This window comes from Mytilus edulis, chromosome 4 (genome assembly GCF_963676685.1).
Source record: "Mytilus edulis chromosome 4, xbMytEdul2.2, whole genome shotgun sequence".
Classification (NCBI taxonomy): domain Eukaryota; kingdom Metazoa; phylum Mollusca; class Bivalvia; order Mytilida; family Mytilidae; genus Mytilus; species Mytilus edulis.
In genome coordinates this window covers 90692932-90706365 of record NC_092347.1, presented here as the reverse complement: position 1 = coordinate 90706365, position 13434 = coordinate 90692932, and the positions used below count along the sequence as shown (strand labels likewise).

The following is a 13434-nucleotide window of genomic DNA, read 5'->3' as shown; positions in this document are numbered from 1 at the left end:
ATGAACTTTTTTGCTCTAATTCAATTAATGGTCTACATTGTTTTCTTTTCTATTTTTTATAACATTTATTATAGCCTTAACAATGATAAGAATAATCCCAAATATTGGCTCATATGAATCTGAAATTCGCACATGAATTCTTCAACTTACCGTGGTATGATGGCTTTCTCAGAGTGATGATTTATAAATTAATGTCCTATATATACCATAGTCATTGACCACACAATTCATTATAATAAGTTATGAAATAGACATTTTACCCAAAAAATAACGTTTTCAATAGAAGATGCATAAAAAAAGGTTAACCTCAATGTTAGAAAGTAATGTTATCAATTATTTATTGACAGTTGTAAAGTAGCATTATTGTTTAATCCGATGTTGTGTAAGATATTGTCATCTCTTAGTAATATGTGGTATTCCTATCTATGGTTTCACTGAGTATAGGGGAAAGTCCACTTGTGTCTTACACAGTGTTTCATGTGGTGTTTTTCTATCGAGATGAAATTCAATGGGGTTGTTTCAAGATTCTTTTCTATTTTTTTCGGTTCTGAAAGTTTTACGGTTTTTTTCGTATAATATCTTTCATAGTTATACTTATATAAACTTATGCTTCACCCAAAAATATAATTGCTGCATAATGGATTTTAAAAGAATTTCAATGTGTGTAAAATATAATTTTTTTTGTAATATTCAAATTTTCAAACATGTTCAAAATTTCATAAAAAGGTCAAACAGATTTCTTATGCCTTGATAGAGCGTTATTATTACTGACACGGAACGTCATCCTTGTCATCAATTCACAAGTCATCGTCACAGAATTATACGACTTTTCAAACTTTCTTTTTCTCTTTTTACTTTCTCTCCTCTTTGTTCACCTATGAAAGCTAGTATTATATTGTATAAACTCATTTGTTTTATATGCATGTCCATTATATTATACTATTATGGTAACTTTATATACTTCATAAGTCTGACTTACTTGTGTCTTATCCATTTTACTTTAATTCAGCAAATAAAATATGTTTAAACTAATCATTTTTGAGATGGCCTTGCATTGTTCAAAATCCTGAGGGGTACGGTCGATTATATCGTTAAGGTCATATATGTCAATTCGGACATGTAATTGGCATCTCAGTGACACATATATGGCTAGATAATTACTACCTGTTTATTTATGATATGAATGCTTGAATAATTTTACACTTGTTGCTTTCATCAATCGATTTAGAAACAACTGTCTGCAACCTTATTTTTTTTCTTTTTTATATTATCACGGATGGATGGCTTTACAAGATAATTTACCTAAAGTACCAATGTCTGCGTTCCCACTGTCGACTTCACATTTCTCAACCGTAGCATGCCCACTTCAATATTGTCGTGCGTATACATGTCTAAATTGATACTGTAGAAACATAAATTTCTTGGGGTTTTAATTTCGTTGTTTTTTTAGTAAATGGGAGTGATATTATATGTAGGTTAAATGTTCGTAGGGGTATTAATTTCGTGGATATATTCTTTCCACGAAATAAACAAAATTAAATCCTCCACGAAAATATCTGCTGTTACAGTATACAACGAATGTGAATTTTCATACTATACTGGCTTTATTCACAGGATTGGAGTTTCGATTTAAATACTGTCATACTGGGTTAAGAGAAATATCCAATGCTTTTAACAATGAATAATGTGTAAGATCACCATCCTAAATAGGTTGATCGATACGATACGTCTCAATTCCTATTGTATATGTTGACATTTGGACTGTAAAGTTTCAGGGTGTATGACGAATATTTATATATACTTTCATATTTGAGAATGGAAATGGGGAATATGTCAAAGAGACAAAAACCCGACCAAAGAATAGAAAACATACGAAGGCCACTAATTATTTATACATATTCAAAATGAAAGCCCGGATGATATTACATCTTTATCTTATTTTATTATGTAGAAAACAGAATAAAATACATTTTCGTATTGCATCAAATAATTATTTTACATTTGATTCTGAGTTATTGAAGTATTCAAACTGAATGATCTATCAATATAAAAGTTTACTGACCCCACAAGTAAGTCCTTACATAAAACTTAAATTTAAGCAGCATTAAACATGTTATAGAGGGGAATATTAACAGCTTCCCTTCAAGTGAATAATTTGTTGTTACTGCTTTACAAAAATATTATTCACTTAAAACTATATATTTATCAAAGTATGAATTAGGAAAAGTTTTTTGTTATAGCAGAATATTTGAAATGAGGAGAAAGGACAGAAAAGGCTCCCCAAAACACTAAGTATGGCTCTGTGTTTTCGAGACTCATTTCATTCAGATTGTTTTATTTTTGCAATATTTCACTGAATAAGCATGCAATTTTGATAAATAAGAGAACTCACCAGGTCAAAGGTGCATGTGCATCTTCCCATATTAGGTGTGATACCACCTTTGATTTTGATTTTAAAACCACAAAAATAACATGGAAAAGACGTTCAGATGTAAAACCACCAATGGATTTCCCCTTGTTTCACATTTTCAAAAGATGTGCAGAATTTATCTTTGTTTTAAAAAAAAATGCTTGGTATAAGTAAAGGTTTATCCCGTTCAGTACTTTAGACAAAATTTCACATAACATGTCATTGCATATAAAAAAAAATAATCGTTAATAGAAGTTAATAGAAGTTAACCATTTTACCTAGGTACAAGCATTAGTAACTATGTAACCTCAAATTTCCAAAATACTCATAGACATTTAATGGTGCTTTGAAACACTTAAGATGTATGTTTATGACCCGCAGATTTTTGGCTGTGATTAAAAGTAAGATTAATTTCCTACAATTCAAAGGAATACTATTGTTTCAACCCTTTTTTATGCAACCGGATGTGAGATACAATCATTTTGTGGTAGTACACTTTTTTCATTTGTTACGTCGGTTGATATAGTCTTACTTATAATTTTCTCAGTTTTTATGTACTTCCCATGTTAAAATTTATATTGAAGTCCGATTTTTGTATTAACACTTTTTTTAATATAATTAATATATGGTACACTTTTAAGATTGTTGAGAAATTTTATGTATATATCATCCAACATGATAATGATGTATCTTGTCTCTTCTGAAAGAGAATAAGAAAGTGTTGTTCATTGCAGTTTTGTATTATAAATAAGCGATATCAATGTTAATGGCACAGATGAAAAAGCTGTAGAATTATCTATGCAAAAATATTAAGATATCAAAAAATGAAACCACGTTGAAATCCTTAAAAATTCAAACGGCTTCACTTGTTAAAAAACCTGAAGAATCAGAACTACACATAAAGCCTTTAAATGTTTATTTTATTCATAAACCTAAAAATAATCTCTTATTGTCATTTAATGGTCATTATCTAAGGCAATGTGCTTCGTAATTTCTTATACTTATTTGAAATATTTCTATTTTTATAAAAGATCAGTCTATACAACGGAGAAAATATACAAAACTTATCAAAATATATCCTTTACAAATAGATTAAGCTGCAATTTCGTTGAAATATATCATGATTAAAAAAAACAACGGGTCGAAAAAACACTTATGCCACTGTTATCATCAAAGACCAAAATAACTGACACGTTAAATTTTGTAGCTTAATTGTCATACTCAATTACAAATATAGTGTTTTCCTTCGAATATCTACTTTCGCATGTTTTGGTTATAAGTGAAAGGTATATTGAGAATAGATACTCTTTAAAAAAAGAAATCTCCGATCATCATCTCGAACCTTAATTTGTTTTATTAAGAGCATGTTTGTTACGTTGAAACGCTTGTTTTCCAATAATCATTGCTCATGTTACTGTTCTGTTCGTATTTGCCTCTAGTTCCTTTATTGAAATGAAGCATACTTCAGAGGTGTCTTTTCCTAGATGAATATAAAGAAGTATGCATTATATATAAATTATACGTGCTGCTTCATAAAAATATTTTTGTTCTAACTTAACAATTTAAAGTTGACCACTTTGATCGCCTTCTACTCCATTGAATTTAAAATGAAATATACCATAGCTTTGTTCTTATTATAATGGAATCACACCTTACACTACCATTGATATATTGCTCTTATTAAAGCCACAAGCCTATTCTCGACGAATATGAATGTTCATCGAATAGTTTCTTGTGATGGAAAACATAACGCATGTCATTAATACATTTAGGCAATGAAGCATTACATTTTACGGACCAAATACACATTAGTAAAGCTGACAACGAGAATGTGTCGAATCTCACTAGAGACATCTTTTCCTGTACTTGATCTTTATATACTATAATAATCGTTTCATATTTAATATTGGTGATTTCGAAAAAAATAATTTCGAGTTTTATGGATCTGGCGGGTGATCCATGTATATGAGTAAACGCTTACCATGTTTACCCACCAGGTTTATAGTTCAAGCGATTTTTCTAAACGTATGTTGTCTTCATTGTATTTTTAAATAGATTTATTAGAATTGAACATCTGTAAACTACTGTTCACCAATCCTGTAGTTATCTTCGTTTTTATTCCAAAATATCTTTATTTAATCTATTGGTTACTTATTATTATAGACTTCATTGTCGTAAAACACTTTCATTTTTAAATATTACGTTGTTTTTATCATATTACCTCTATGCCCATTGTGTTGGTAGGACTTGCAAAAAAGAAGCTATTAACTACTCATTATTTATAAGGTATATTTATGTTTTGGAAGACTTCAAGACTTGAAGCTTTGAATGCTCCCTAAATGACATAGTAATAAAAATGAAAACTTCGATTTTTATGTATTAAATTTCCACATTTCTGTACCGTGGGATTGGTATCTTTATAGTAGGGAACAGTTTTTTAATATGGGCAATTATTTTGCAAAGTATCCTTTGTGTTAGAGCTTCGTTTCCTAATAGGTCTGAGTCTGTCTTTTTTTTGAGTTACTACTTACAAAAACATCAAAGTAAAAGTGTTGTTATTGTATCGGTTTTCATTTCTTTTTATATGTGAAAATATCTTCTTTTAAGTTCAGGTCAGCATTATAATTTATTTGACCGACACAACGGTCTGATGTCTTCACTCATTAGCTTTTTTTCAGCATTTTAATATCTAAGAGAACCAATATTGTTGTCTGCTTTATAGTGTAAATGAGTTTGACCTATTTCCAACTTTTTTCCTATTCCAAATCGTGATTCTTTGAAACTTTATAGCAAACAGGATATCATATCATAATTTTGCTGGCCATCTTGTTTTAAAATCATGTGACCACCCAGATTGCCTAAACAAATCTATGTTTTAGTGATTTTGGAAACGAAATTCCTGATAATTTATTGGTTACAAACATATTTCGTTAATTCATTATCTTAAATGGCTATATAAACTGATCAAGGCGAACTACCTTACAATTAAACACACCGTATGGCTAAAGAACATATCCAAGCAAAAATGGAACTTTTCGTATTCAATATATGTGATGTTACAGTAATTGAAAAACCTAGATCAATTAGTTTTCTTCGTTGTCTTATTCAATAGCATTTTCTTATAGTTATATAATGAGTGAAGGTAAATAGAGACAACGGATGTAAAACGTTTATCTAGAAAAGTTAGATCGAGACAAATTACAAACTAGGTCCTCTCATTTTAATTATAATCTCCTTGTTAATATCACGTAACTTTATCTCCAATTTTAGTTATGGTTTGTTTAAATAATGTGCTTTGTCTGTATGCTTTTTGGGATTTCTTTCATACATATGACGTGGCTTTGTACTTATACATCCCGTAATTGTGTTATTGTCCTATGATTATTTTGTGTATTATTGTCTTTCATTTTTACTAATGTGCTTTGTTTATATGTTTTTTGTGTTTATTTGATACATATGACGTGACTCTGTATACGTACAAATACATCCCGTCATTGTGTAATCGTGCTACTGTAGCTTATTTTAATTTTACTAATGTGCCTTGTCTATATGCCTTTTTGTGTTTCATGGTATATATGTGTTTGTGTTTATAGTGATCAAGATTATATAACAATGTTGACTGCTGTATCCCTGTATTTTTACCTATAATGTACTGCGTGTGCTTGTTTTTGTTCACACATCGTCGAAAGATAATTAAATTTGATGCAACTATCATACAGGTGAGAGGTCGAGGTAGCTATAAAACCAGGTTTAATCAACCATTTTCTACATAAGAAAATGCCTGTACCAAGTCAGAAATATGACAGTTGTTATCCATTTGTTTTATGAGTGTTTGAGCCTGAGAAAACAATACTTGCATGAAACAATCAAGTACAATGAATTATTTAATATTCATTTTAATATTTATAAACCATCATAAACAAAATAACAAATTTGTAGAAAATCGCCATCAATTCTTCATTGCCTTCTTGGATTCTAATATGTTCCTTTTTTACCTGAAATGATAAATCAATGTTGACATGATCAGTTAATTGCATTGTATTATTGAAGGGAGAGTTGTGAATTAAGTTCATATTCTCCAAATAACTAGTTAGATGTACATTCTGCTAGAATATATCAATCCTTCAGTTGTATGTATACTCTGGTTGTTTATATTAATCCTATTCTGTCGTACATTTCCTTCTTTGTTTTTTTTTATTCTCTTGTGTCAGGCTTTTTATTTTTTTTTTATTCAAAAAATTGGTATTTTAATTAATCTAAATCACTTTCAAAATAGAACACAATGCACAAGGAATAAGAGAATAAATCTTTACAATAAAAAAAGATATGCCATGTTGTATGGAACTCCCTCTTAAATAACAATTTGGCAATTGTTATTATATTATATTTATAAAATTTAGCATTTATTCTATTTAGTGATGTTAGATTACTTACCTCCAAATTTACCGACATTGCCAAACCCACTGTAACCGTTTCTTGCATTTATGAGTCCACCATTGACACTAATTCCAAAACCATTCAAACTACCATATGATCCAAAACCATTCAAACTACCATATGATCCAAAACCATTCAATCCACCGAGTGATCCAAAACCATTCAAACTACCAATACCGCCAATATCATATGATCCATGATTATTACCACCGTATGCCCCATTTATACCATATGATCCATACACATTTCCTCCTAGTCCTTGGCCGTGTCCATAACCCATGAAAGGTCCGATACCTTTACCGTAAAAACCGTTATTACCATAACCACCAAATCCATTTAAACCCCTTCCGTTCATGAACCCGTATCCAGGATATCCACTTTGTACACTATATCCATTGTATCCAGCATACCCGCCAATGTTTAAAGGTGAACCATAACCATAATAGGCGTTGTTGCCAAATCCCCCGTATCCATAACCTAATCTGCCATAAGACGGATATCCAAACCCACCATTTCTTTGAAATCCATTACCACCAATACTACCTGGTCCGAATGGATTTCCGTATGTTTTCAGATTATACTTGGGACTGTATCCTTTTTCACCTGCCTCTGATGACACAAGTCCGACAAGGGCTAAACAAATCAATGCTATTGGTGTCATGTTTGTTGATTCTGAAATTGTATTAAAACATTCTTTCACATATTGAAATTGATAATATTTTTTGTTCTTCTTTTTTTTAGAATTTAAACACGTTATCAGAATCGGAAGACAAAATGCAACAGTAAATAAAGGGGATACAGAACACCGAAAGGAGTTAACTCTTTAGAATACTCTTATCGTTTAAAATATACAGACGACAAGTAAAGATAAATTAAGCATAGCAGTGCTTGTCAAACTGTCATACATCCACTGAAATAAATCCTGTTAATTTTGTGGTTATAATTTTTATTTAGAATAACAATCTGTTTGTCCACAGATTAAAGTAAATATCCTGTCAAAATGTAACGAGGCAAATCTATTTCAGTCAAAATGCTTGGTACCCCCTTTAACGTTAACATGACAAATTATAAAAGTTAAAAGTCGGAAATGCATTTGGTTGGAATATGTTAAAACAAAATTCTTTAATGCAAACATATACTGGCATAAATTTTTAAGAAATCTAGTAAAAAATAGATAATTTGAAATAACCAAATATAATAGACATGATCTTTCATAAAACATTAAAATAAACTGACAATGCCATGGCTTAAAATAAAAAAACAAACAGACAAATAATAGTAAAATTACTAACCTCTGTGTGTTTCTATGATGGCAGTTCCTTGTGATACCTTGTGATTGTTGTTCTTTATATACCAATATCACTGACCAAAATATGTAATAATCAGTTATGAAATAGACATTTTACAATGATATACCTTTGTAATTGTGGATTTATTTAGATAAGTTTAACCACTATGATAGAAAATATTGTCATCAATTATTTGTTGCTATTGTTATATCCGTTGTAATGATCGTGGTTTTTAAGCATTTTACCTCCAGTAATATTTAATTATACTGCATATGTAATTCAGTTTTTAGGGAAATTCCTCATTTTATTTAAGTACAATGTATTCGTTCACTTTAACATGTATTCAAGTTGTGTATTTCTAATTATTGATGTCGTATATTGTATATTTCATTAATATCATTTAGCAGTGTATTTGTAATTTGTCAATTCAAATTCACACTCTTTTAACGATCATTTATACTGATATATTTTGCAAAAGGCTACATATTAACCTTTATATTGTTTAATTGTTGTGTACGAAAAATGCATGTTATTCTATTCTTTTAACATATATAGCCATAAAAAGCTTAAAGATGTGAATATTGCAAGTGTTTTTCATTGTCAAATTTATTGTTATCATACATCAAACAAATTACATTATGTACATGTGTAAACATTGTTTCATAACTTTTTGTTTATTCTGTCTTACATTTATGTTTTAGAATTTCTTACATTTGATTCGACGCTTTTTAAAACAGTGAAATGTCTTCATTTTGAAATTTGATTAAGTCACACTACCCAAAAACATTATATAATATTTTAAGATCAACGTTTTAAATATAATTGTTATTGTTGTACATCGGGAAAGTAAAAAAACTCGCACATAATGTATATGAATTTATTGAGTCAATTTGTTTCGAATATACAAATGTCTTCATGTTCATGACACCCTAGTGATGATAATTGAAATGTTTTGTCTCATGGCGCAGATGATAGTATCCCATTCATTTATCAATACAACAAAACAATTCGGGAAAACGTGGTGTAGATACTTTTCTTTCATTTGAGCATCATCCTTTGACTTCAGTTTTTGCTACATATATGATGTACTTTCACTAGAGGCCTCGGTAGCCGAGTGGTCTAAGTAGTTACTATTTGAACGTATGATGCGTGAACTGAACAGACATAATAAATAAAATAGTCAAAATATGGGTACAGCAGTCATCATTGTGTAACAATTTTAAAAGGAACAATTTAACAGAACACAAAAACATCTATCTACAAACACATTCATTGATTCGCGTGTCTGACGTTAGAAAATTTTATACGTCACATATATTTGTCGTTCAGTGTATATATGTTCCGGACCATATGAGTATTTGGACCATACGCGTATGGTCATGACCTTAAGAGTTTAATACTCGTTTGGTTATTAACAGGCCTGACTATATGAGTATTTGGACCATATAGGTATATTTTTTTTTAAATTACATTATAAAAGTTTCCATAATACAAAAATTTATCTAGACAAGCAATGATGGTTACATGACAATGTATTATTTTATAATTCAAATACTAAGTAAAAATTAAATATCGATGCCATAGTTAGTTTTCATCGCTGATTACATTCTTGTATGTAGGCTTGGGTGACATTTACTTCCACACGGTAGCATAGCTTTTTTGCATTTGCAAGTCTTGGTTGTGCACGATCCTTTTCATTTACACCTTTTGTTTGCGAGTGAAACGCTAGCCTTTTTGTAGCTGTGTACAGAGATACCGAGGTCTTGGGCCATTCCGATATGTCTACGGTGTTTTTAAGTAGCTCTAGATCTCAAATATCGTAACATGACTGCAATACACCATAATACACAACTTAAATAAACTATGTTACTTTCCAGTGACTTTTTTTGTAACAGTTTAAATTTTGGGAATTCATCGCTTTAAGTCGACATATACCCATTCACGCGTTATAACAAATCGGTAATGACTATCGGTATAAAATCTGTTTATTATAGTTTTGACAAGTAAGTAAAATTAACTATGTGAAACTTCTAATTCTTATTTAGCTTATCTTTTTATTATAATATAATAATAAAATAACCTATATGAAAGCGTCTTTTTAATGAACGGTCATACCATATGAAGAGTTTAAAAGTATTAAAAATAAACTGTAACAGAGTGTTAATTACCTCGACCATATGAGTATATACCCATATGGTCATGACCATACGCGTATGGTCCAAATACTCATATGGTCCGGAACAAACAATTTATAAATTTTACATAGGCAATGTTAGCATACAGGGTAAAAAAATCAAATGTATGAAAGAATTAATTTCAGAAAAAGACCGATATTTAAAATAGTCCAAAAGTTTCATAGAATTTATAAGAATCCACAAATAGTTCATTCCACTACGCGATTGAATAATTTTGTCGTTTGTGGTTCAACGTATTTTGTAACTCATAATAGAAATATATCATAATGACATACAATAGAACAATATCATACTGACGGGATCTTTAAAAGTACAGAGTCACGTTATAAGAACCAAAGAAATACAAAAGGTCGCATATACAAAACACACCAGCAAAAAATGAAAGACAAAAATGGATTAAAAAATTTACACGAATGTTAGAAGTTCTATTAAGTGTAATGGACATTTCATCCAATATTTCAGCTATAATAACGGAATAGAATAAGGATGTCCTTTAAGTTCGACCCTATACATTATAAGAAACATTAGGACAAGCAATTTTACAAAACACAGAAATTACTGGTATAACAATACCTTGCACAAATATTTATTCTACTATTTTCCAGCATGCAGATGCAACAACCTTTTCCTAAGCAAAAAGGAAGTGACTTGTTATTTTTTATTTTATATTCTTAAAATCTAGAGCATTGCTAAAGGTGCTAAAATCAATAAAGAAACATCTTAAATTCTTATTTTAGGAAATGGTTGTGTGTTACAAAATGACATTGAGCAGTTAGGTATTAAGATATGTGAGAACGTAGAAGTTTTAGGAGTTTGGATCGGAAAATTTCAAAAAAAATTCAATATCTTAAAGTGGGGAAAAAAATCAACACCATTACTTCTGTTTTTTTATGGAAACAGAGACATCTTTCACTTCATGGTAGCTTTGCTGTTGTATCATAGCTACTGATGTCAAAATTATGGTATACCTTCTACGTACTATTTACAAATAAAGAAAATATGTATTGACTTTTTATTGAATTTTAAAACTCATCATGAGCATATGAAACAATTATTTTAGAAACATCTAAAGGTGGTTTGCATTTTCCAGACACAATGCTCAAAATGTTTGCCTTTAAGTTAAATTTTCTTAGTAGACTATTGAATTTTGGATAATTTTGCTCTATGGAAAAATATTTGTTTTCTTTTCCAAAAAGAATATATGAATCTAAGAAAAAATATTTTACTTTGCGAATTGAAACAGTCCTCTTATTCAAAGCTTTCTTTTTTTGTTTGTGAAATGTTGCTTGCATGGAGGAAATTGAAGAGTTCTGTTGTCATTGTTGAAGCTAATGAAAATAATGATCACGAGATACCATTATTTTTTAACCCTTGTGTTAACAAAAGGTAAATTGCTAAATTATAAACCTTTCATTTTATCAGGAATAACAAAAGTTAAACATTAAACGTATAAAGTAATTCTTGGTATTCTCAAAAGTATTGCAATTAATTTTATTTGAGAAACATGCTGATCTGAAATATGATGATGTCTGCAAATTTTATAAAAATTTTGCTTGTCAGTTTACCTCTTAAATGGGTACATTTTAACAAAGAAAATATCAATCCAGTTTCAAAGAATTTTGAAATAACTGTAGATTGTCTTTTTATTTCTGTTGAAGATAAAGAAGCTATGTCACAAAGTACTCGATCATTTAATAATCTCTTAATAAAATTTGTTGGAAAATTGCCTGTATCAGAATCTTATTGGATCGAAAAATATACAGAATTAGAACTTTCAAAGTGTTAAATTTTTTTTCAAATTTACATACCTTGCTGGTGAATGCAGGGAACTTAATTTTCAAGTATTTCATAGAAAATTGTTTACTAAAGTAAAACTTTTAAAATGTAACATGTCTGATAATGACACTTGTCCAGTGTGTCCACAAATAGAGAAGATTTAGAACATATGTTTATTAATTGTGTCAATCTAACACAATTCACTGATTTTCTGAAGGATTTTTTAATAGACATCGGCAATGAGAATGGTTTGCGAACAAGACACCATAGATGATTCCAGCTTCCGAATTGTCATCTTTTTATTTATATGAAATTTTGAATTTTCTTTGGAGTTAGGGAATTTTGTTATTTTACTTTTTTCTGCATAAGGATTATATAAATCAAAGGTCATACGAACTTCCAAAATTTGCATTTTCAAAAGTGATTTTCTTGATGGAGTTTTGCTGCTTACAAGGAAATTTTTTTAAACAAGGGATCAACATAGTGAATTCGAGACATCTCTTCGGAAATGTTACGGACGCCATCAAGAGTTTGTTGAATATTATCATTTTCTGTTTTAAAGTTGACAACAAATATGTTCTTAAAAAAAGTATGGGCGACGTAGATACAAGTATCTTGTCTTAGGGAGGGATAAATCCGACTTTGTAAATAATCACTGATTCAATCAAAAAGTCTCTAAAACAAACTAACATTATCAAGATGCTAATTTCATATTTGTTACGTTTGGAGGACTAGTTTTTTCAAAAAACAATCGCCGTTCCTATGAGAACTAAAAGTGCCCCTCTTCTTCCCGACATGTTCCTTTATTATTATGTGGCTGACTTCATACAGGAACTTCTTAGGAAGAAATATAAGAAGTTAGCAATATCCTTTAACTGTACTTTCCTTTATTTAGATGATGTTCTCTCACTACATTATTCACAATTTAGTGACCATGTTGAACGCATTTATCCAATCGAACTAGAGATAAAGGATACAACAGAAACAGTTAATATAAAAAAGAAGATGTGGTATGATTGCCAATGAGACAACTGTCCACAAGAGACTAAAATGACACAGACATTACCAACTATAGGTCACCGTACGGCCTTAAACAATGAGCAAAGCCCATACCGCATAGTCAGCTATAAAAGGCTCCGATATGACAATGTAAAACTATTCAAACGAGAAAACTAACGGCCTTTTTTATGTACAAAAATGAACGATAAACAAATGTGTAACACAAAGGACAACAACTGAATATCAGGTTCCTTACTTGATACAGGCACATGCATACAGCATGTGGCAGGTTAAACATGTTAGAGAGATCCCAAATCTCCCACTAACC

At 30.0% G+C, this 13434-nt stretch overlaps 1 protein-coding gene across 1 annotated transcript; it reads right to left on the bottom strand.

Moving 5' to 3' along the window:
* Positions 1 to 6281: 6281 nt before the first annotated feature.
* LOC139520992 (keratin-associated protein 19-2-like) lies at positions 6282 to 7525 on the bottom strand. Its single transcript, XM_071314117.1, has 2 exons — positions 6845 to 7525; positions 6282 to 6405 (listed from the first exon to the last, which is right to left on the bottom strand). Exons 1-2 carry the CDS (start codon positions 7506 to 7508, stop codon positions 6386 to 6388), a joined length of 684 nt encoding a protein of 227 aa, XP_071170218.1. The 5' UTR covers positions 7509 to 7525; the 3' UTR covers positions 6282 to 6385.
* Between the last annotated feature and the right edge of the window lie 5909 nt (positions 7526 to 13434).